This window comes from Nymphalis io, chromosome 30, assembly GCF_905147045.1.
Source record: "Nymphalis io chromosome 30, ilAglIoxx1.1, whole genome shotgun sequence".
In the NCBI taxonomy this organism is placed as follows: domain Eukaryota; kingdom Metazoa; phylum Arthropoda; class Insecta; order Lepidoptera; family Nymphalidae; genus Nymphalis; species Nymphalis io.
The window spans coordinates 3,394,235-3,417,044 of NC_065917.1; the positions used below are offsets into that span (position 1 = coordinate 3,394,235).

At 34.0% G+C, this 22,810-nt stretch overlaps 1 protein-coding gene across 2 annotated transcripts in view; it reads left to right on the plus strand.

Moving 5' to 3' along the window:
• The window catches only part of LOC126779921 (uncharacterized), a 40,708-nt gene extending 19,453 nt beyond the window's left edge, over window positions 1-21,255 (plus strand). The window contains exons 2-10 of one of the 2 annotated variants that reach the window (XM_050504110.1): window positions 1,499-1,608; window positions 8,805-9,442; window positions 11,065-11,873; window positions 12,120-12,244; window positions 15,190-15,323; window positions 17,285-17,420; window positions 17,743-17,849; window positions 19,059-19,192; window positions 19,718-21,255. In XM_050504110.1, coding sequence (XP_050360067.1) covers window positions 8,843-9,442; window positions 11,065-11,873; window positions 12,120-12,244; window positions 15,190-15,323; window positions 17,285-17,420; window positions 17,743-17,849; window positions 19,059-19,192; window positions 19,718-19,811 — 2,139 coding nt within the window. In that variant the 5' untranslated portion in view covers window positions 1,499-1,608; window positions 8,805-8,842 and the 3' untranslated portion in view covers window positions 19,812-21,255. The remainder of the gene's footprint in view (window positions 1-1,498; window positions 1,609-8,804; window positions 9,443-11,064; window positions 11,874-12,119; window positions 12,245-15,189; window positions 15,324-17,284; window positions 17,421-17,742; window positions 17,850-19,058; window positions 19,193-19,717) is intronic. The other variant, XM_050504108.1, reaches the window with a different exon arrangement.
• Window positions 21,256-22,810: the final 1,555 nt, after the last annotated feature.

Genomic DNA, 22,810 nt, shown 5'->3' on the forward strand with positions numbered 1-22,810 from the left:
ACCTTGGGAACTGAGATGGTATGTATGTGTGCGTGATACACTATCTCACTCACGCTTTAAACAGAACACAATAATACTTATTTCTTTTATATATAATATCACATAAATGGTTCCTACATAACGTACCCAGATAAGCACAAAGCCCTACCAAGTAAATATTTTCAGAGGAGTCGGTACTCTTCTGATATATATATATATATCTCTCTCTCTGATTATGTGATAAGGAGAGCAACAGAATAGGGAATGGGCCAGTATTTGTGCATTACATTCCAAAGCTTGCACAAAGCCATACCACCAAGTATATTTGTATTTAAAGAATGAACACGTATATTTAGGACGGTTATATATTATAGCTTATGTAATGATACATAAGACATAAAAAGATCTTCGGATAATTCGATCTTAACCATAGACTAGATCAGCGATCGCTGACTTCAAAATCTTTAAACGCATCTTGCCTTTATCACAATATAAATTCAAAATAAATAGTTTATATACAGCATTTACTGTAAAACTGGTCGTAGGGTTTTGTGCAAGCTCGTCTGGTAGGTATCACCCACTCATCAGATATTCTACAGCAAAACAGCAGTACTTGGTATTGTTGTGTTCCGGCTTGAAGGGTGAATGAGCCAGTGTAACAGGCACAAGGGTCATTCTTAGTTCTCAAGTTGGCGGCGCATTGGCTATGCAAGCGATGGTTGACATTTCTTACAATGCCAATGTCTAAGGGCGTTGGTGATTTACCATCAGGTGGCCCATATGCGTGAAAAGAATCCGGGCGAGAAATAAACCCACGGATTTATATACCAAACATAAATACAATATTTACACTTTTTGCAATATACAGTACAGTTATGCTTGTCTTGTAATTTTAGTATGAATTGATAATATATTTATTTTATATTCATATTAATAAATACACCAGTAGAAGTAATAAATTTTATATATAATAATTTATGAGATATTTTAAATTTAATTAAAACAAAATATCATATATAGTTAATTCGATGACAATCGTTCAGTTCCCCTTTTTATATATGCGCGGGAAAACTATTTTTTTTTAACTTTTTTACCAAACAATACTAATGACGTTCTGAAACCGTTTATATTTTTATTAAATCAAATACAATATAGAAATATGTTATTAAATATATTAAATGAAGTACATAAAAAAGTTTCTAACAATATGGACATATATTTATTATTACACGCACCATCTATATTTCGTATATTATGAGTAATTCTTTATGCCGTTGGTTGGTCGGCAAAGTTGTATGCTACTCATAATTAGGTTGTATTCACGTTTTTTTTAATCTCTGTGGTGTACAATAAAGTATAAAAGTCTACAAAATTACAGTTCCCAGGCTTGTGTTCCTTTTGGAGCGATCAGAACAATAAGTGATGCAGATAGAGAAAGCATCTGCTTGACAATGACTTTTATTACGATTTTTTTTTTTGGCTTTGCACTCGTCTACCTTTGTGCGTTGTTTTCGGCCAGTACTGCTCCTGAGCCGGATGCGACATATGGGTACAGTCGCCAAATAACGTCCCGGAGTTACGTCAGTCGGATTTTTTTCGAAGATTTAAAAAAATACAAAAGTGGCCAAGGTGAGTTTTTTATTCAAAATACTATGACTACTGTTTAAATATGAATATATTTGAGTTATTGTAATGAAATGTTTGACAAAATTTGTTGTTATTTCTTAGATTTAAATTGATTGAAATTGGATTTAGTATATCACATGTGCTTCTTGTTTAATGCATGATATCCACAAACTTGACAAATTCTTAATATCGTACCCTCACATCAGCCTAATGTCGGCCCCATACATACATTTGATATAATTTAGACGACATGTATATACATATTATATTTAAATCACGATAATATTGTAACAATATTGTTTGTCTGATACGAAAGTGTGACTAACCGGATATAGATAGTATTTTTTTTAAGTAGTAAAGATTGCTTCGCGGCTTCGCTCGCGTCGTAACTCAAATTAGTATAATAAGAAATCAATTTCCATAGCTTTTACAATGGTGAAGGATTTATATAGAAAATTTCATCCGCTTTGTCACCTTAAATTCAATTCCCATAAAGCCTTCCTCAGCGTTAACATGCCGTGTAAACAGGGTTAGAAAGTCTTTTATAGGACAGCGTGTACGCTTTTACAAAAGGATCCCAGAAAACGTTGAAACATATTCAATTGTGAAATTTAAAAGAATTATTACGGAATGCTTGTGTGCTAAAGGATCCGATGAATTTTAAATGATTGCACACCCTTGGAACGAATTGAAACGATCGCCTCCAAGTTATTTCAAATAAAAAAAACGTATATAGAAAATTTCATCCCCTATGTCACCTTAAATTCAATACCCATAAAGCCTTCCTCAGCGTTAACATGCCGTGTAAACAGGGTTAGAAAGTCTTTTATAGGACAGCGTGTACGCTTTTACAAAAGGATCCCAGAAAACGTTGAAAAATATTCAATTGTGAAATTTAAAAGAATTATTACGGAATGCTTGTGTGCTAAAGGATCCGATGAATTTTTAAATGATTGCACACCCTTGGAACGAATTGAAACGATCGCCTCCAAGTAATTTCAAATAAAAAAAAAGGTACAATATAATCTGGCTATTGTTCTTACACATATTGTAAAGGCTGAGATGTAAAAAGAAACCCCTCTGAGTTTCTTTCGCCGGTATTTCGCAGGTCATTTATTTCCGAACACGTGGTTGATTTATGACAATAATGACAAAAGATTTTTTACATTGACTTTCTAAAAGGAACACGGGTGCAAGCTAACACTGCGCTAGTTGTTGTACGATCATATGTCCAAGCAGTCAGTTATTCTTTTGTATACACACATAATTACAGTAAATTTTACTAAATAAGATTTATATATTTGCACACTTACAACATACATATATAGCATTGAAAGGATTAATTTATAAAACAATAATAGTATATCTAATATGCATGTCAATTACAAGTGTACATAGCACTTCCGGATTCATCTAATCAAATTCAAATTAAAAGTAACAAAAAATCATCAGTAATTTAAAAAAAAAAATGTCATAATTAAATATTAAATAATGTCATTATTATAATAAAAAATCTATCAGTGAAATCATAATTAAAAATTATTAAAAGTATTAATTAAAACTAATCATGCATTCTATAATAATTAACTTATTTCTAAAGATTGAGGGTAGAGTCACAAAAAAAAAGACGTACAAAGGTTTAAAAAGAATCAAATCAGGTGGCCCATTTAACGCCTTCCTATATAATATATTTATGTATATAAAAAATATAGATAACACAATATGTAGTTGACAGTTGACTTCAATAACAGAAGTACAGACAAATAATCATTGGACCTTGAACTGAGATGACGATACGACATACAACGAGATTTATATAATCTGTGCTATTTATAGTCTATCAAGCCGAGATGGCCTAGTGGTAAGAACGCGTGAATTTTCATGTTTAATTTGTGATTATAATTCATCTCGTGCTTTACGGTGAAGGAAAACATCGTGAGGAAACCTGCATGTGTCTAATGTCACTGAAGTTCGGCCACATGTGTATTCCACCAACCCGCACTTGAGCAGCGTATTGGAATAAGCTCCAAACCTTCTTAAAAAAGGGAGAGGAGGCCTTTAGCCCGGCAGTGGAACATTCACAGGCTGTTACGGAATTACGGAATACATAGTGGATTCGTGAAAAAAATTATGTCACAAGGGGAAGCAACGTTGATAAGGATATCTAAGAATAATCACCTGATTCGACACAATTTTATTATTGCTATATAAACCCAAAATCAATCAAATGGGCAATACATATCTGTTTATTACTGTATAATTATTATAAATAATAAATATCCTGGAACATTATTCACACTCGGCCATCTGATCCTAAATTAAGCAGAGCTTGTGCTATGGAAACCAGACAACTGATATACTACATATACAGGACAAACAGACATGTTCATGCACACAAATGTCTATCCTTGGTGGGAATCGAACCCACAACCTTCGGCGTGAAAGGCTCGTCAAGTCAAGCATTATAACACAAAGTCCCCCCCGATTGTCTGTATGTTTTATTTTGTAACTGACCATTCGGAAACTCTAGCTTTTGTCCCATTCAACGCGGCGTTAAAATTAAACTAAGCCACTCGAATGCGGGCCGTTTTTTCGCATGCGCCCAACTTCGTTTCCAGTACCTGCATAATTACTAAAGACGCATTTCAAAAAAAAGGTTGGGCCAATAAAAAGTTATTGTTATTTGGCTTTTCTGTCAGAAAATGTTTATATTTACTCCTTCGACTGGATAGGCTAAACTTAACTGTATAATACGAACAATCACTTTTTACATTATGCTTCACTTATCTTTCAATCGATCTTTCAATTACGATTTTAGGTGGTACCACTATGTCGCACTATTCAGAAAGAAACTTAATTAAGCGGTAGGTAATTTTAGATTTTTATAGCGATAACGATAACGGTCATTCCGTAATTCCATCAAACACAATACATTGCGATGTAAATAAAAAGTTTATGCTATGGACTCTCATCGAGTGTTACCAGGATCTAAAATGTATAATGAAAATGTTGGGGCTAAAGCTTATTTGTCATAACAGCTTAAGCATCCACTTAAAATTACATTAAGGTACAATAATTGGAAGTTCGACTGCCTCGTTGGTCTAGTGCAATGATTCTCAACCGTTTTTTTTTGTTGCGGCACACTTTTAACGATTTCAAAATGGCGGCACACTAAGAAATATATAAGTTTAAAACTTTACTTACCTATACACACTGCGTAAAATACATTAGGAAGCCAATCAAATTTTATGGATTCAAATATCTGTTCCTTTTAAAATTTGGCGGCACAGTGATTAAGAATCACTGGTCTAGTGGCTAGAAAGGACGCAGACCCGGAGATCCTGGGTAGTAATCCTAGGTCGGGTCAATAACATGTTATTGGGTTTTTTGTCGAAAAATTTCAATAGCAGCCCGTGGTGTCCAAGTTGGAAGTACACTCCCGTGCCTAGGAAAGCACGTAAAGCCGTTGGTCCTGCGCCTGAGCTCTTTCCGGTCATGTCGGATTGCCGTTCCATCGGATTATGAGATTTAGGGAATAGAGAGTGCACCTGTGTTTGCGCACACACTTGTGCACAATAATATCTCTTGCGCAGTTGGCTAATCTCTCTTGAGATTGGCCGCCGTGGCCGAAAGCGGTCTGGAAGACCCTAATTGGAAGTACTCGTTTGTCTGAATGCATCTCTATTTATTTATTATATATAATAATAATAATAATAATAGTCTTTAAAAAAGAAGCTAATTGGTGTGAGTGCCAAGGTTCTCACGAGAATTGATGTGTAAATATGTAACCGATCTCACGCACACATTAACGCAGCGCTAGCCAAAAAAATTTCTAAAAAAATTAAATATTGTCTTGTATTAACTACTCAACTGGTCATTATGAAATTTCTTAATAATACCTAAAATCTGACAAAACCTCCCAAACATGGATATAAGTAGTTAGTATATAATCTGAAAGTGGAAGCGACTAGATGGTATGACAGTTATGTACTGGATAACTTCAACGTAAGCCAAGGTTATTTTATATTTAAATTTTCTTCGAATATTTCTATAATGGTAGGTATAATGCCGCCTACATACTAATCGTTATATATGCGCGTGCGCACGACTTGTATATAATTATGTCGGTTGCTGCGATCTTTGTTCGCGTAACGATTGTATATATACATAATAATAATAATATCCTGGGACATTTTTCACACACGGCCATCTGATCCCAAATTAAGCTTGTACAGAGCTTGTACTATGGAAACCAGACAAGTGATATACTACATATACTACTTTTCTTTTGTAAATACATACTTATATAGATAATTACACCCAGACTCAGGACAAACAGACATGTTCATGCACACAAATATCTGTCCTGGGTGGGAATCGAACCGACAACCTTCGGCGTGAAAGGCAAGCATCCACCAACCAGGCCAACCGGCTTGTCGAAATGAATACATGAAACAGTTCTTGATTTATCTTTATTTATAAAACACTATTCCACTTGCTACACACTACGATTTGAAGGCCGAGTGAGCCAGTGTAATTGCAGGTACAGGGTATAGAACATTTTAACTGGTGAAGTTGGCTGTGCATTGTCGATGTAAGGGATTAATATTTCCAGTTCCAATATCTATGGTCGGACTTTGCTTGTAAACTTATGTATGATAGATATAAAAAACAGGTGTAACATTAACAGGTGTGTGTGTCAGTATATAAGCCGAGATGGCCCAGTGGTTATAACGCGTGAATCTTAACCGATGATCGTGGGTTCAAACCCGGGCAAGCACCACTGAATTTTCATGTGCTTAATTTGTGATTATAATTCATCTCGTGCTTAACGGTAAAGGAAAACATCGTGAGGAAACCTGCTTTGTCTAATTTCGTTACAATTCAGCCACGTGTATTCTACCAACCCGCATTGGAGCAGCTTGGTCGAACAAGCACCAAACCCAGGGCCTCAGCCCAGCAGTGGGACATTAACAGGCTGTTACTGTAAAGCAAAGCTAATATTATTTGTGGGGTTTTCTTAATTAATAAAACCCCCATTTAGTAAGAGGTTAAGTTATAATATAATATGAACTTATTATATATATTTAAAGACAGTTCAGCAAAATAATATAATCAACAATCACACAAGCGTCACGCGAACAAAGATCGCAGCAACCGTATGATAATATACGTGACGTGCGCACGCGCATATATTACGAATAGTATGTACGCGGTACAGCTACCGTATATTCGAAGAATGTTTAAATAAATAACATTGGCTTACGCTGAAGTTATCCAGTAATGACTGTCATACCAACCAGTCGCTTCCAATTTTAGATTATATACTAAATAGTTTATGCGCGTTTGGGGGGGGGATTAAATTTTAGGTATTATTAGGTACCTCTAAAACGTGTATGGAAAAATTCATAATGATCTAACAAATGCATTGCAATTAAAATACAAGGCCTTACTACCTTCAACCTGCCTATGTGCTTTTCAACTCAATTATAAAAACAATTTAACTACCTCGTATGCTGGTGGTTATCTGGCTAGATCTCGAGGTCTTGGGTTCATCATCAGGTCGGAGCAATAAAAATATAATTGGTTTTTCCGTCAAGAAATTGGCATAGTCAAGGAAGCAGGATTGTAATAGCCCGTGCCTCAGATAGCAAGTAAAGTCAATGGTCCCGAACTGAACTCTTCGGGTGTGTCGGATTGCTGTCCCATGGGGTTATAAGATTGAGGGTATAGTGACTTGCGTACTATGTGCTGTGCAATGGAAAATAGTATCGCATCGTAACAATATATATATCTTGACATTATTTAACAAAGCAAACACTCAGCAAATATAAGCAATAAACAGTGGTTAGAAGGCGAGAATCTTAACCAATGACTCCAAGTTCAAATTCGGAAAAGGACCATTGAATATTTATATAATATGCTTAATTTTATAATCGTGGGGTAAATTTGTATAAGATAAACATTCTCCTCAGTAGTGAGAGGATGCCTTAGCCCAGCCGTGGGACACTTATAGTCTATAAGTGTCCCACAGCTGGGCTAAGGTACTATACTTAGTGTTTTAGAATATTTCATAAATTCCGTGTAACTGTGTAAAATAAATACAGCTAAAATATGAAATGCGGAAAAAAGGCTATTATTTAAACCGAGCTGAATAGCGTAGTAGTTGGAATATATTATTCTTAACCGAAGGATACGCCTTCAAACCCGACATTACTAATTTTACTTAATTTGAGCTGTAAAAGAAATGTCCATTCTGTGGTTCTGGGATGAGAGTGTGTTGCCCAGCCATGGAAATAAAACAGGATTTCACTTTTGACTCTAAATATTAAAAGACAAAGTCGGGTTATATATTAGTTTATATATTACATAACTAAAAAGGATAATATCGATGGAAATAACAAGCCATGACAAAAAAAAACTTTTTGCTCAATATCTTCCGCGTGGATCTACAGTGTGGGGTTTCCATACTAACGCTTATGTATTGGTATATATATTATGTAAGATATATAATATGCGTGCGCAAGACAAGCCTTACATATAAATCGCTTAGCGACTATTTAGTTAAACGATGTTTCATCTCGTTCTGTCATTATTGATTTGAGATTTGATAGAAGAAGACAAAGCATTGTGTAACTGATCAGCCTCTTATCGTTTATAAGGCAGTTAATGTGTTATAAGGGGTAAACATTATTTTAGCTTTTTTTTTAAAAAACAAATCATTTGGTGATAGGGCTATATGTGCTAATCGTTCAGGGTAGGTACCACCCTTTCATTATACATATATTCCACCACAGAACGTCAAATGTTATGTTCCGGTTAGAAGGGCGAGTGAGCCAGTGTCACAAGGAACATGACATTTGAGTTTTGAAGGTTGGTGGCATATTGGCACTGTAAGGGATGGTTAATATTTCATACAATGGTAAAATCTATGGGCGGGAGTGACCATTTAGCGTCAAGTGACCCACTTGCCAGTCTGCCTACCTAATTCGATAAACAATGCCTTAACTATTTAATTTATATAAAATCCAATTACATGAAAAAATAAAATGGCCAAAACATACGAACTAGAATTTTCAAAAATGTTTATGGTCTAATTTTGACCACTGAACGAAAATTCATTAATTTAAAGCACATATAATACCTGTTTAACGTAAACTCTTTCAAAGTATTAATTTAAAAAAAACCCCTTGTTTCAGATGCCAGAAAACCTAGAAGCGCCATAGGTATATCAATTATGGGAAGTCCTAAGGTGTCAAACGTCCAACCACATTTACCAATGGCCGAAGACAAGAAGTCAATAAAGAACATTCTCATAAAACCATTTCAGGCTCTATTTCAGAAAGACAAACAGAAAAAGGAAAAACTAAAGAAGAAAGAAGTCGAAAATGAAACAATGAAACCAGTCGAGGAGACCACACCAATAGCGACTCTCCTTGAAAAATTCGACAAATTAGAACTACAGAACATTCAGATTCAACATTCAACAGAAGTAGTTAAAAAAGAAGAAAATGAATTCGATAACTTCGAATACAAAATTATAGACGTTGATAACAGATCAACGAGGATAGATTCGCATTCGTCTGAAGACAGCGGGTATGCGGAAAAAATTTCAATACTAAACGATTCAGATGATGAAAAATCTGAACAGAAACTGATAGATTCATTGAAGAATCTAAAAGTTGATTCCGATAAGAAGGTAAAAGAAGGTGACAAGAGGAAAAAGAAGCTGCAGACGGTTCGGGTATCGAGAGGACCGATTAGGAAGAAGGCGACTGGTTTCGGAACTTCTATTCACCCATATGGCCAAGAAAATGCGGACACTGTTTGCAGACAGGTAACTCCTATCTCTTTTTTATAATCATCTTTTACTGGTCTAGGATCCTGGAATATGCTGGAGTAAGTAAATAAGAGTTATCATTGTCTCTTGGGAAGTACATAAGCGAAGATTTTAATTCAGGCTATATAGGCTACATATGTAAATCATAATACATAGAATACTAAATGAAATTAATGTGATGATTAAAGTATGAAAGTAAAGCATTGGGCCCCTTTTTCCTGGGTCTCGCGGTAATGTTCTTTCGGGCTTACAGTGAATTGAAGGTGCCTTTGTGCTGCTATTTTTCTGTAATATTTGGGCCTTAGCCCAGCTGTGGGACATTCACAGGATGTTACTGTAAATCTTAGCCATCGCGCATGTCCAACCAACTCATCCGGTCTATATATATTGTTGTATTATAAAAAGAGACTACTATCATCATCAACACACTACAAACCGCGGAGGCCAAGCTATATAATAAACAAAAGCAAGCGAGACCGCGCGGAACAGCAACTCTCAAAAAACAAGATCTGTTTTTACCTGATCTCGGATATTGCGCGAAAAAAATATTGCCAACACCATTGTGTGCAGGTTTTTGAACTGTAATGTCGAGAGTATTTTGCCGCTCACTAGAATTGTCAATTTCTTTACGATGACAAAAAAAATCTTTGTATTCGATACGTAAAACGGCAATGCGTTAATTTCGAATCTTACTCGTGTAATTATGAACATTTACGCTGTTCTGCGTGTTTAAATGTTATAATATCGTAACTTTCGAGTAACTGGGTTTTTAGTAACTGTTATGTCGAAGTAAGACATTGTTTGGTTTCTCTGCTGTGCTATATTAATTGCCGGATTATGACGATGATTGATATTCAAATCGGAACCGAACCGATAATATGTTAACATATATCGTTATGTCAAAATCAAACGTAATTGTTAATTTTTATGCCCAATAGTCGATAATAAAATAAAATAATAGGAAAACGGAAAAAAACAGCAACGATCACGCTTCGATTCGATTGCGATAAAATGACAATTTGTTAGTAGAATTAGGCCCGGTTACATATAACCGTAGTACATATATTACGATTTAAACCTTTTAAATAGATTATTATTATACGCGTGCCTAGGATAGGATAGTATCAGTAAATAAGTAGATACGCTTCGCAGTTACACACGCTTTGTGTCATGTATTTCATGTTCTTGTAAATAATAAATCTACAAAACGATATGAATTTTTCTTTGAAAACAAGATAATGTATATAAATAGTTTAAATTTAAAACGAAATTTAAAGGAAATACAAATTAATATGTTATGGCAACATCGGATGAAATTAAAACGAAAACGATAATTGTTCGTATTAAATGATAGCACCAGCAATATTGCGTACATTGCTGCTCAAAAAGTATTCTTAATAAATTTTGATCAACAACTTGTATATAACTTTCTTGGTTCTAGCCCCAGTAGTAGCCCCGGAGCAAACGGGCCACCTGAGTGGTCACTACCGCCCATAGACATTGGCATTGAAAGAAACGCAATAAGTTTTTATCGGCCTGATCCGGGTTTAAAATATAGAATCTCGGTATCTGCAGTGAAATTATTATGTGCTCTTACTAAAAGTATTTGAAATTTTCAGATAAACCAAGTAAACAAACAAACATTTTCTGGCGGACAAGTTATTGTGAATACCAACGTAAGAAACGAAAATTGTTTGGAAATAGACCTCGCTCTCAAACAAATCGAGATGAACGTCAGAAATTTCGCCCAAAACTCGCAACAGGAACAAGTGGACCGTTGGCAAATCGCTCAAGAGTTCGTCACGGAAAGTTCTAGAAACGTCGACGATATTTTATCAGAGTTTCTCCGACAGGATGACCAAAACGATAATCGCAATCAAATCACGAGTGCTTCAACCATGAAAAGCCCCACCTCGAATCCAGTCGAGAAATTTTCAACACCAACCCTCAGACGAGATTACGACATTGATCGTTCGATAATCGGTGGCGGTGAATTGGGGAAGCCGTCGATATACCCAACTCCACCACGTTCAGTGAACATGCCCAGCCCCATGTCCGATTCTCGCTCTTCTTTTAACCCCATCCACTCGGATTACACTTTTTCACCAGAAACGTCGTCACTAATATCGAACAGCGATTACGAAAAATACCAAGATATAACACCATTCGACGAGTACCCGAGCTGTATCATAGATAATACAGAATCAGATAAGAAAAAGAAGAGGACTCCAACATCCACCATGACAATGAAACAGTTTAAAGATTTACAAAAGGAGATAGCGAATAATTATTCAAAAATGGAATGCTGTCAAACTAATAGGAGGCCTTGCAGAGCAATATTTATGGAATATTTAGATAAGTTAGACATACAGGAGAGGAAGAGCAATTGTCAAAATATTGTAAACTTGAGTTTAGAGAACTGTTACGGGTGAGTTTATTTTTAAATTTCGAACGTGCTATTTTCGATTTTTGAAGTTTAGGCATGTCTCTTTGATGTGTCGAATTACAAGAATTTCCGTTAACTGAAACGAACATTTTTTTTTTCTTTGAGTTCCGTTGAATTGTTTTTTTTTTTTTTTGTAAGAGATAGATTAAATCGTTCCCGCCTATACCCGTTTTATTATTTATTTATTATTTATCGCTTTTTTTAATTATTTTACTTTTTAATTTTCAGAGTACTTCATCATGTTTTACTAAATTTATCCAACAAGAAATACATTAATTTGAACATGTCACTATTTATGCTTATCTGTGATAAGGTCCTCTCTTGGAAGCCGATGCTATTCGTTGACGACTTCGGTGAGATTTTCTTTTTTTATTGTTTTTATTATATTTATAAAAGACAAACATTGATTCGTCCGCGTAAAAAAAAGGCTGTATTTATGAGTTTTCAGTGGTATAAGAAGGGCAGTAGATCCGTTGTATATGAGCGTATCTGCTTGTATGTTAGAAATAGAACTTTAGTTAGTAAAATTTTGACGGGCCGGTTGGCGTGGTTGGTGGATACTTTCGCGCCGAAGGTTGTGAGTTCGATTCCCACCCAGGACAGACATTTGTGTGCATGAACATGTCTGTTCGTCCTGAGTCTGGGTGTAATTATCTATATAAGTATGTATTTACAAAAGAAAAGTAGTATATGTCATATCAGCTGTCTGGTTTTAATAGTATGAGCCCTGCTTAGTTTGGGATCAGATGGCCGTGTGCGAATAATGTCCCGGGATAATATATTATTATAGTTAGTGATATTATAGTGTTATGTGCAATTTACACAAAAACGAATCAATCTTATATGACAAATGTTATCCAATTACATAGGGTAAGTCTTCTGTTGGGCAATGTATAATATAAATAATAGGGAAACGGAACAAAACGGCAACGATCACGCTTCGATTCAATTACGGTAAAGTGACAGTTTGTTAGTCGAATTGGTCCCCTGGATATTTGTATTGAGCTCTAAAATCTCCTCACAAAGGAGGCTTTAACCCGGTCTTACTTTTACAGACTGTTAAATTACTTTTTTAATTAAAATAACATTATATTTAGATATGTAGGCGAATATTTATATAAATAAACATATACATATAGACATATATAAGCCGAGATGGCCCAGTGGTAAGAGCGCGTGTATCTTAACCGATGATCGTGAGTTCAAACCAATGGATTTTCATGTGCTTAATTTGTGATTATAATTCATTTCGTGCTTCACGGTGAAGGAAAACATTGTGAGGAAACTGCATGTGTCTAATTTCATTGAAATTCTGCCACATGTGTATTCCACCAACCCGCACTGGAGCAGCGTGGTGGAATAAGCTCCAAACCTTCTCCTCAAAATGGAGATGAGGCCTTTAGCCCAGCAGTGAGACAGGCTGACCAGCATTGGGGGCACCGTTCATATCGCACTTCATAATTATAAAATATAATCGGCCTATCTTTCTGACGTCATCGCTCAGCCTCCAATGTTGTTGAAAATATGACATAACAAGTTTTGTGACAACTTTTAAAATATATATAAATATTTTATCTTTATTATATATTTTATAAGCTATTAAATGTTAGTACGAATGGTTTATTTTAATATTTTTATTTACTAGCTACGTGTCCTGGCTTCGCTTGAGTCAAATAGGGGTCTAAATATGTTTATATACCGTAAAACATAAAATAATTGGCTTACGCGCACGTCCAAGTATCTCAATAGTATCTATCGGTTGCTTCATTTTTTTCATTGCGTATAAAAGCAGCTCCACTTCTGTTTATATTTTGATTTTTTTAAATATTTAGAATTTACGACTTACTTTTTACATAGAAACTTTAATATTATCTAGAAATAAATAAAAAAATTATAGTCTGTGATTTCAAAATAAATACCTCTTTTTAAATTAGTACGGCCATTTGCAAGTTACCGAAACCAAAAAAAAAAACCATTTATTTTGTCTGTCTGTATGTCCGATCTAATCTCAAAACAACGAAAAATAACAAATGCTAATAAAATGAATTATTATAAATAGTATTCCAAAGTACCGTTTGGTATCTATTTCATCAAAATCGGTTCAGTCTATCAAAAGTTATAACAACTTAATGTTCAAGTAAGTATATTTGTCAACTATTTTAAAATATCTGCCTTTTAATTTAGTTTCTATTTAAAAGTTACGAAAACCAAAACAAACATACACAACCGCTGGTAGCTAATAATTAAAATATTTTTTTTATCTGTAATTCAATTATGTCCGTTAAAATGGCGGATTTAATGGTTTTTACTAGTGTATATAAATAACCGGGTGATAATATTTTCAATATATAGCAATAAATATATTAATTACTTACAATTCATTTTATAGAACATGATTAATAAGTAATCAACGATAACACGCTTAATTTTATTCTTATCAAATATCGCCCTTGGGCCGAGATGACCCAGTGGTAAGAACGCGTGAATCTTAGCCGATGGTTATGGGTTCAAACCCACGCACCACTGAATTTTCATGTGCGTAATTTGTGATCGCGACCATTCGTCACGCATGGCAATTTGCATGGCAATTGGCATGGCAAATAAAATAAAATAATATAAATATCCCATCAAAAAGCCAAGTTCAATATTATGATATATGCCTTGGTTGTTGACTTCAACGATGGAAGAAGTGAAATCTAAATGGGTGCCAAGTTCAATGGTCAGTCCTGAAATTTGTTTATAACAAATTAAAATATTATTTCTTCTTATTACTTAGGATAATATATTGAAGCCTAAGGTCTGACTTGGCTTGTTTTCATATACGAATTATATTATAGTCTTCGCAAGTTCTAAAGCTGTAAGTTATTCTTCCGAAAATTTGGCTCGCTGGTAGAAACCAGCCATCGAAGGTAGGACTCTTCCATGGCTGTTTCAGTAGGTACTTAATAATATAATAACAATAGATTTTTCGAAGTTATATCTAAATAATCGTTTGAGGTGTGTTTATGAAATTTGTAACACATATGTATCTCGCGAGTCTCAATATATGAGCCAAATTTGACATGTTTATGTGAAATAGTTTTTGAGTTATGAGGGGGTCAAAAGTGGCTCCAAATGGTTCGTGTAATATTACGCACGGTGCTGCTCGACAGTTCTGTTAGCTTGAACTTGGCTTGACACGCGACCGCGGGTCTACGTTTTATATGTATATCAAATAGGCATTAAAACACCGTATACAGAATCGTCACAAACGAGTATTGCTAGATTGAAATAAATAAAAAATGATTTTTTTTAACAGGTTTAAGTCTCATCAAATCCGCTGTACTGAGTTGTAACACAATGCCTCACTTAACACGATACTTGGTCCAATGCGTACGGACCGTGACGCGCAGTGCGACGTACAAACCGACAAACGAATACGTGTTCACTGAGGTAAGTTCATAAGTTACATAAATTATTATTATATTTATACGATTTATCCAATGACATGAATTAATATAAATGTAGCTTACATTGGGAATCGCCAAGAGATTGGTCGAGAGCTTAATAATCTGTGGTGTTCACTGTGGCGACGTCGTTATCGGAACTTTGGAAGTAAAATTAAAGTGTATATAAGTAATTGGAAAAGCCGCGATGGCCCAGTGGTTAGAACGCGGGAATCTTAACCGATGATCGTGGGTTCAAACGCGGGCAAGCACCACTGATTTTCATGTGCTTAATTTGTGTTTATAATTCATCTCGTGCTTTACGGTGAAGGAAAACACCGTGAGGAAACCTGCATGTGTGTGTCTTCACAAACCCGCATTGGAGCAGCGTGGTGGAATAAGCTCCAAACCTTCTCAAATAGGAAGAGGAGGCCTTAGCCCAGCAGTGGGACATTAACAGGCTGTTACTGTACTGTATTGTGTTATAAATAGAAATATATAATATAGCAGAGCTATTTGCAAATTACAATGAATATGTATACATGTCCTTACCTGGGTACCACCCACTCATCAGATATTCTACCGCAAAACAGCAGTACTTGGTATTGTTGTGTTCCGGTTTGAATGGTGAGTGAGTCGGTGTTATTACAGGCACAGGGGACATAACATCTTAGTTCCCAAGGTTGGTGGTGCATTGGCGATGTAAGCGATGGTTAACATTTCTTACAGAGCCAATGTCAATGGGTGTTGTGGCCGATATACTCGTCCGCCTACCTACACTATAAAAAAAACTCCTGTTGGTATATATTATAGAATAGTCAATAACTTCCACACTTAAAATGAGTCTTAGGTTCAATCATCTCGGGGTATTTTGTCCCCCACAAGATAGTTAAACAGAAATATTAAACTGACACCCATATATACACAAGTCTGTTTTTGAAAAATGAATATATGTAATAAACTCTTTATTTCGAAATATCAGACAAAATAAGACGTCTGGCAACACTATGTACAACGATTGCACGTATAATTGGCGGGCTGTCAAATCTGACACGTCTGTCAATGTGTTGCCATAATCAAACTATCCACGAACATCTCGTGAATATAATCAGTATGTCATTTACATTGTAATTTAGTAAAATAGTAATTTTATTAAATACCACCGTGAAATGTCGACGACCGACTTATGGTGATATACTATTTTGACTCGTGTATTCTTGTAATGTTATGATTATAACGGTCAATGTCGCTTATCAATATCTGACGTCACGACCGTTTTCTGCGGTGTTTCGAGTCTGTTCTTACAGTACAGTTACAGTGTTCTCCTGTATTCGCCTTATTTGCAACTTTATTCTTTATTTATTTATAACAGTTTATTTATAGTTTATTTGCATTGAACATGATAGTATACATTTTAACGTACATGTTTAATTGGCCTAGTCGCTTGATGTAAGGCTTCAGACCCGGAGGTGCTGGGTTCAATTCCCAGGTCGTGCCAATAAAAAGTTATTGGGTTCTTCTGTCAGAAAATTCTCAGTAGCAGCCTGGAAGTTGGAAGTGTGTCTCGAAAAGCACGTAAACCCTTTGGTCCTGCGCCTGAACTCTTTCCGGTCGTGTCGGATTGCCGTCCCAACGGATTATGAGAGTTAGGGAATAGAAATTGCACTTGTGTTTGCGCACACACTTGTGCACTATAATATCTCCTGCGTAGTTGGCTAATCTCTCTTGAGATTGGCTGCCGTGGACGAAATCGGTCCAAAGGACATTATTATTATTCTTACCGACTACTGATTCAAAACCATGAGTAATGAAACTCTACCACATATGGATTCACCAACACGCATCGGAGTTGCGAGATGCAATGATCTCTAAAACTCCCTTAAATTCCTCCCCTAATTATTATTCATTGCATTGTTGTAATAAAAAATATATATTAAAGACATGACTGATACCGTCATACATGTGCAGGTGGACGCCCTGGGCGACAGTCTTGTGACTGCGTGCGCACGCGCAGGCGACGAGTACGCAAACGTGCTCGCGGAACTCGTGCATCGCGAGGATGGTGACCAGCCGCTGTTCAACGTGCACCAAGCCAACACCGATGGTCAGTATCACTTTATAACGCTATGGGAATCATTTAAGGAGATATTATATAATATCATAGTATTATATATCGAAATGGTCCAGTGGTTAGAACGCGTGAATCTTAACCGATGATCGTGGGTTCAAAATCACTACTGAATTTTCTCGGACTCGCTGAAGTAATGTCTATACTAAATATAAATGCGAAAGCAACTCCGTTTGTTACGCTTTCAATGTTAAACTGCTGAACCGATTTTGATGATGTGTGCTATGAAGCAAGCTAGCGATACCTGCTCCGTATACGCGGGCGATTACAAGTATAATATGTGTAATTTATCCGCCAGGCTACACCGCGCTGCACGTGTGCTGCGGCGAGCACAACGCGCGTACGCCCCGAGCGCACACACTTCACGTGCTCCTTAAGCACGCGGGGGCCGACCTGTGGCGTGGGGTGAGTCGCACGCACTTTACACGAACAAATCACTTATCAGGGCCGGTTTCAGGGGCTATATCCTGGTTCCTCCAAAGCCGATGTAAGCGATGGTTAACATTTCTTACAATGCGAATGTCTATGGGCGTTTATCCACTTACCATAATAGGGCCTATATGCTCGAGCGCTTACCTATTTTATAAAAAAACAAGAGTGGCCCTTACATTTGAGATTTCTAAAAAATAAAGAAATGCAACAAATTAGATAGAAACGCCTATCAAGCTGTCCCTGCTCAGCTTTGAAAGTGACCTAGGTACTTCCAGGATTCCAGAGATATTATCAAAGATTACTATAATAATATTTGATAATGTTAATATATTTTTTAATTTTATATAATTCTTTGTATTTCCCTATATATATATATTTTACAATTAATGTTATTATGACAGATTCTTTTTTTTTAAATAATAAGCTGTCTTCCCTTTGCACATCTTTGTTCCCCCAAGCCTCCAGACCCTCTAAATCAGGCCCTTCCACTTATAACACAAACATGTACACCCTATTCCAATAGCAGGAATATAGATAAATAAGAAAAATTACCTTGAATTGATATGATCGAGATTTAAATCAGCTGTATATATGAATTCATGAAGAAATAATATTTTGAATGTTGGCAATTGTTATCGCAACTTTGGGAGTATATAAGTAGTTAAGTGTAATAGTGTTGTGTTATATATAGAGATGTATTAATCGAGAACTGTTCGTAGTGTACAATACAGCAGAGGTATTAACGAATTGCATTGAATATGTGTAAATGTAAAGTTTGTTCATCTTTAATTCACCTGCCATTAGAATATAATATATTTATTTATAATATCTTAAATACCCTAATTGGCGACGCATTCATGTATATTTCTTATACTTTGTATATCTGTGGACATAGTGACCATTACTATCTGTGGATCTTTGCTTATTAATTCACTGTATTAAATAAAATTTAAAAAAAAAAACAATATTATCTACTCTATGAAACATTAATTACAATTATAATGTTATATTTATTTATTTATTGAAAATAGTTACACCATCGACTTATCACTAACACATTCTCTTAGCATTAGATACAGGGTATTAAATCTAGGTGAATAAATCATTACAGGTGTAAACAACATTGAATATATATGTACTCTAGTTATATTAATGAAATTAAATAAAATTAAAATATTTCAGGACATAAAAGGCGGCGACACACCTCTTCATCTAGCTGTCAATTCAGCAAACTGTGATTTGACCATCATAATGATACTGTTCCAACATATCGATAGGAAGGAATGGAGAAAATTGGCACATACACAGAATCGAAGGTATTATATTATGTATAATTTTTTATAAGGATTAAAACAATAACCGCTCTACCAATAATTTATTTAGCGGGTGATCAGTTAAACAATGTGCATCTTTTTCTTTCGAATGTTAATCAACAATGACAGAAAGAGAAATCAGTGTTTGATTTGTTTGCACGTATATTTCAAACTAAATCTTAATATTTTTTATCGTGTTTAAGAACACTTTAAAAGGGCACTATATTATATTATTGTTATTTAAACTGGTGTTGATGCCTCAATAGTTTGTCTTGTCTTGCTTTGAATATCAGTTATTTAAAAAAAAAAAGATATAAATATATAACCTCTTTTTTTAATTTACTACCTGGTATTAAATTGCATGGAAATTAGGCTAACTGTCATTTTTTTGTTTTAATTTCACGCCTTTTTCCCAAGGTATTTCTGCCTGAACTAGTGGGTTTTTTTGTTAATTAATAAGTAATTTTAATGTGTTTATGTAACATAATGATTTTAGTTTGATCTCAATTATTGTAATTAATTTTACAGCTCCGTAAATGCATTAGAATACGCCAGATCAGCAATCAAGTCGCGGCAAAACTATCCCGTCGAAGTTTTAGATTTTCTCAAGAAATGCCGTTAAAATGATTTTATAACGAAAAATAACTTGAAAATAAATTTGTTACGAAATTAAATGGTCTTATTCATAGAATTCGAATAAATTCAGAACATGTCATAAATTATTTGTCATTGATCATTGATGACATTTTATTTAAAGCAAAATGGCGCGCTGTCAATTTTTTTCGTTTTAAAATTTGATAAAATGTTATATTTAGTAAATTAAAATATAATTATTAAATATAAATTTTAGGTTTTTAAATTATTTTAAAAACAATTAAATTCGACAGAAACAAATGTTTTTTGTATTTTTTATTTTATTTTACTGACTGATGAGTCAGATATAAAACCTTTACTGCAACTTTTTAATTGTATAACTATTGAAATACATAGCCGCAATACTATCTGCTAAGATTTTTATAAATCTTATAAGAATTATCAATAAATATGGTAAGTTTTTAGTTATTAATTTGGGTAGATAATTGTTTTTACAATAAACAATAATTTTCTTATAAAATATATTACATAATAACATTGAAAATTCGACATAAATTTGATCTCTTAGTTTTGTTTTGATCTGATACATAATTACTCTTGTATATATAATATATTTGATATTGATAACGATTACAACAGAAGTTTTGTTTATTCAGTGTTGCCAGTTAAATTTGATATTTAAAACTTATTAGTCAGTTCACATCAAATTGTCAGGAATTTAAAAAAAAATCTAAAATAGACAAAGATTAATTATAATACAACCTGTTTTAAAATTAATTGTGATTCGACATTATTATTGATTCCACCGACATTTTGTTATGGCGCTTTGGCGGGTAGATGTATAAATAATAAAATGATAACGCGTGCAACTTTTTTTTAAGTTTTGAAATCTTTCATAGCAAAGTTACACAGTTGGTTTTTTTATGCACTGGAGTTGCAGAAATTATTATTTTATGTTTATAAATCAGACCGTTTTGTATGTATTTTAAGATAAGATTTAAAAGTTGTAAATATTTTTATAATTATCATAAAATTTGTAAGTTAGTTTTCTAAAAAACCTTTTTCGAAAACAATAAAGTTTTCTTAATAAATAATTTTTATAAATGTTAATTATTGTTAATGTATAATAATACTTTTAGATTTATTGGTAACATTTTGGCGCCATTTTTTGCGTCAGTGACATTTTTTCTCTATGGAATAATATTATTTTTTTAATAAGTACTTTTAACTAGTCCCGAATAAACATTTAAATATTTTAATATAAATATACAATAACAAATCAGGAAGCGATACACACATAGCTTAATATTTCTTAGCAGACGTTTTTTAAAGACCAGTTTCGTTTTCAATTTGATCCTAATTATGTATTTTTGTCACAATATTTATATTGAAAATAAAATACATTAGTGTTTTAATTATTTTTAATGATTTGCATCTTCTGTTCTATGACAATAAATATTTTGTTTATATAACGCGTGTTTTTTTTTATCAAAATATTGGATTTCTTTTAAATTTTATTAAAATGAGAATTTACTTACTTGCAACTTATAAGGGCCAGTAGCCCTATATGTTATGTCCCTTGTGCCTGAAGTTACAGTAGCTCACTCACCTTTACAACCGGAATAATAATGAGTATTGTATCTTTTGCGGTAGATATGATGAGTGGGTAAACCAACCAGATGGCCTCGCACAAAGCCACAAAGTAAATCATATTTTTATCTTTGTATGTCATATCTTGCAACTGAACTTTTTAGCCAGTTCCACGCGACTGAGTTGAAATTTAAATTATTTAACTTTTTTTCTTCATTGTTGATATTTGACGTCATAACGTGACCGGTGTACCGGTGTCAGATGACTCCACTTCAGACTGCAGCTTACATTCTACAACTACGAGAATTCAAAAAAATATTTATCATTTAATTTGCAACAGCAAAAACCACACTAACATTGTATTCAATATATTTTTTTAAAAAAATTTATTAAAATACAAATTTTGTAAACTGATTATACATTGAAAAACCACAAAGGTTTGACGTCAATTCACAAAGGTATAACCTCAATATATTCATGAATGAACATTTCGATTGAATAACAAATATCGAGTTGCGAATAAACAGTTTTAATTTTAGTTTAGTGTTAATTTTATTATCACAAAGTCAAGAGTGACACTCACTGCCACAATGGCGTAGCACAGGTCGCTAACACGGTCCGGGTTACAAATTTCCCGCCCTCGTATTTATGCAACAGATTATATTAATAATAGATATTTATTAAACATCAATATTCACAAAAAAGATATTTTATGTTGAAAATTCAATTAGTACTTACACAATAATTATTATAACAAAAGATAACTATGCCAATTTTTTTTTGATCAAATTTTAAATAGTCCCTCCCAATTCCCATCCGACGCAATTTATTATAATTATTATAATTTTCGGAATAAACTTCTATTTAATTTGTTATCAAAATGTATACTACAAATTTAATTAATTATTTTTATTTATAAAAAAATACAGTCTTTATCCAGATGATAAATTTTTATTATTTCAGTTTTTTTATATAGAATAGGAAGGCGGACGAACATATGGGCCACCTGATGGTAAGTGATCACCAACGCCCATAGACATTGCATTGTAAGAAATGTTAACCATCGCTTACATCACCAATAAGCCACCAATCTTATCTTTAAATCAGATGTTATGATTATTATATTTATAAAGCTGAGTTAAAAATACGCTGTAATAGTAAATATTTTTGGTCATTTGTAAAATCTAAGAAATCATCTTTTGGTCTACCTAATAATCTATTTTTAATGAATCGTACTGCTTGTGGGGGGAGAGATGTATGCTCACTTTTTAATGATTATTTTCAATCCGTTTATGAAAAGCCAGTCGCCTCTCCAACACTTAAATGTTCTTCTGGTAGTAATAGTAATTTCCATATTGGACATATAGAACTGTCTGTAGCCACTGTTGAAAAGTATCTGCAAAGGTTGGATCTTAATAAAGGATATGGCCCTGATGA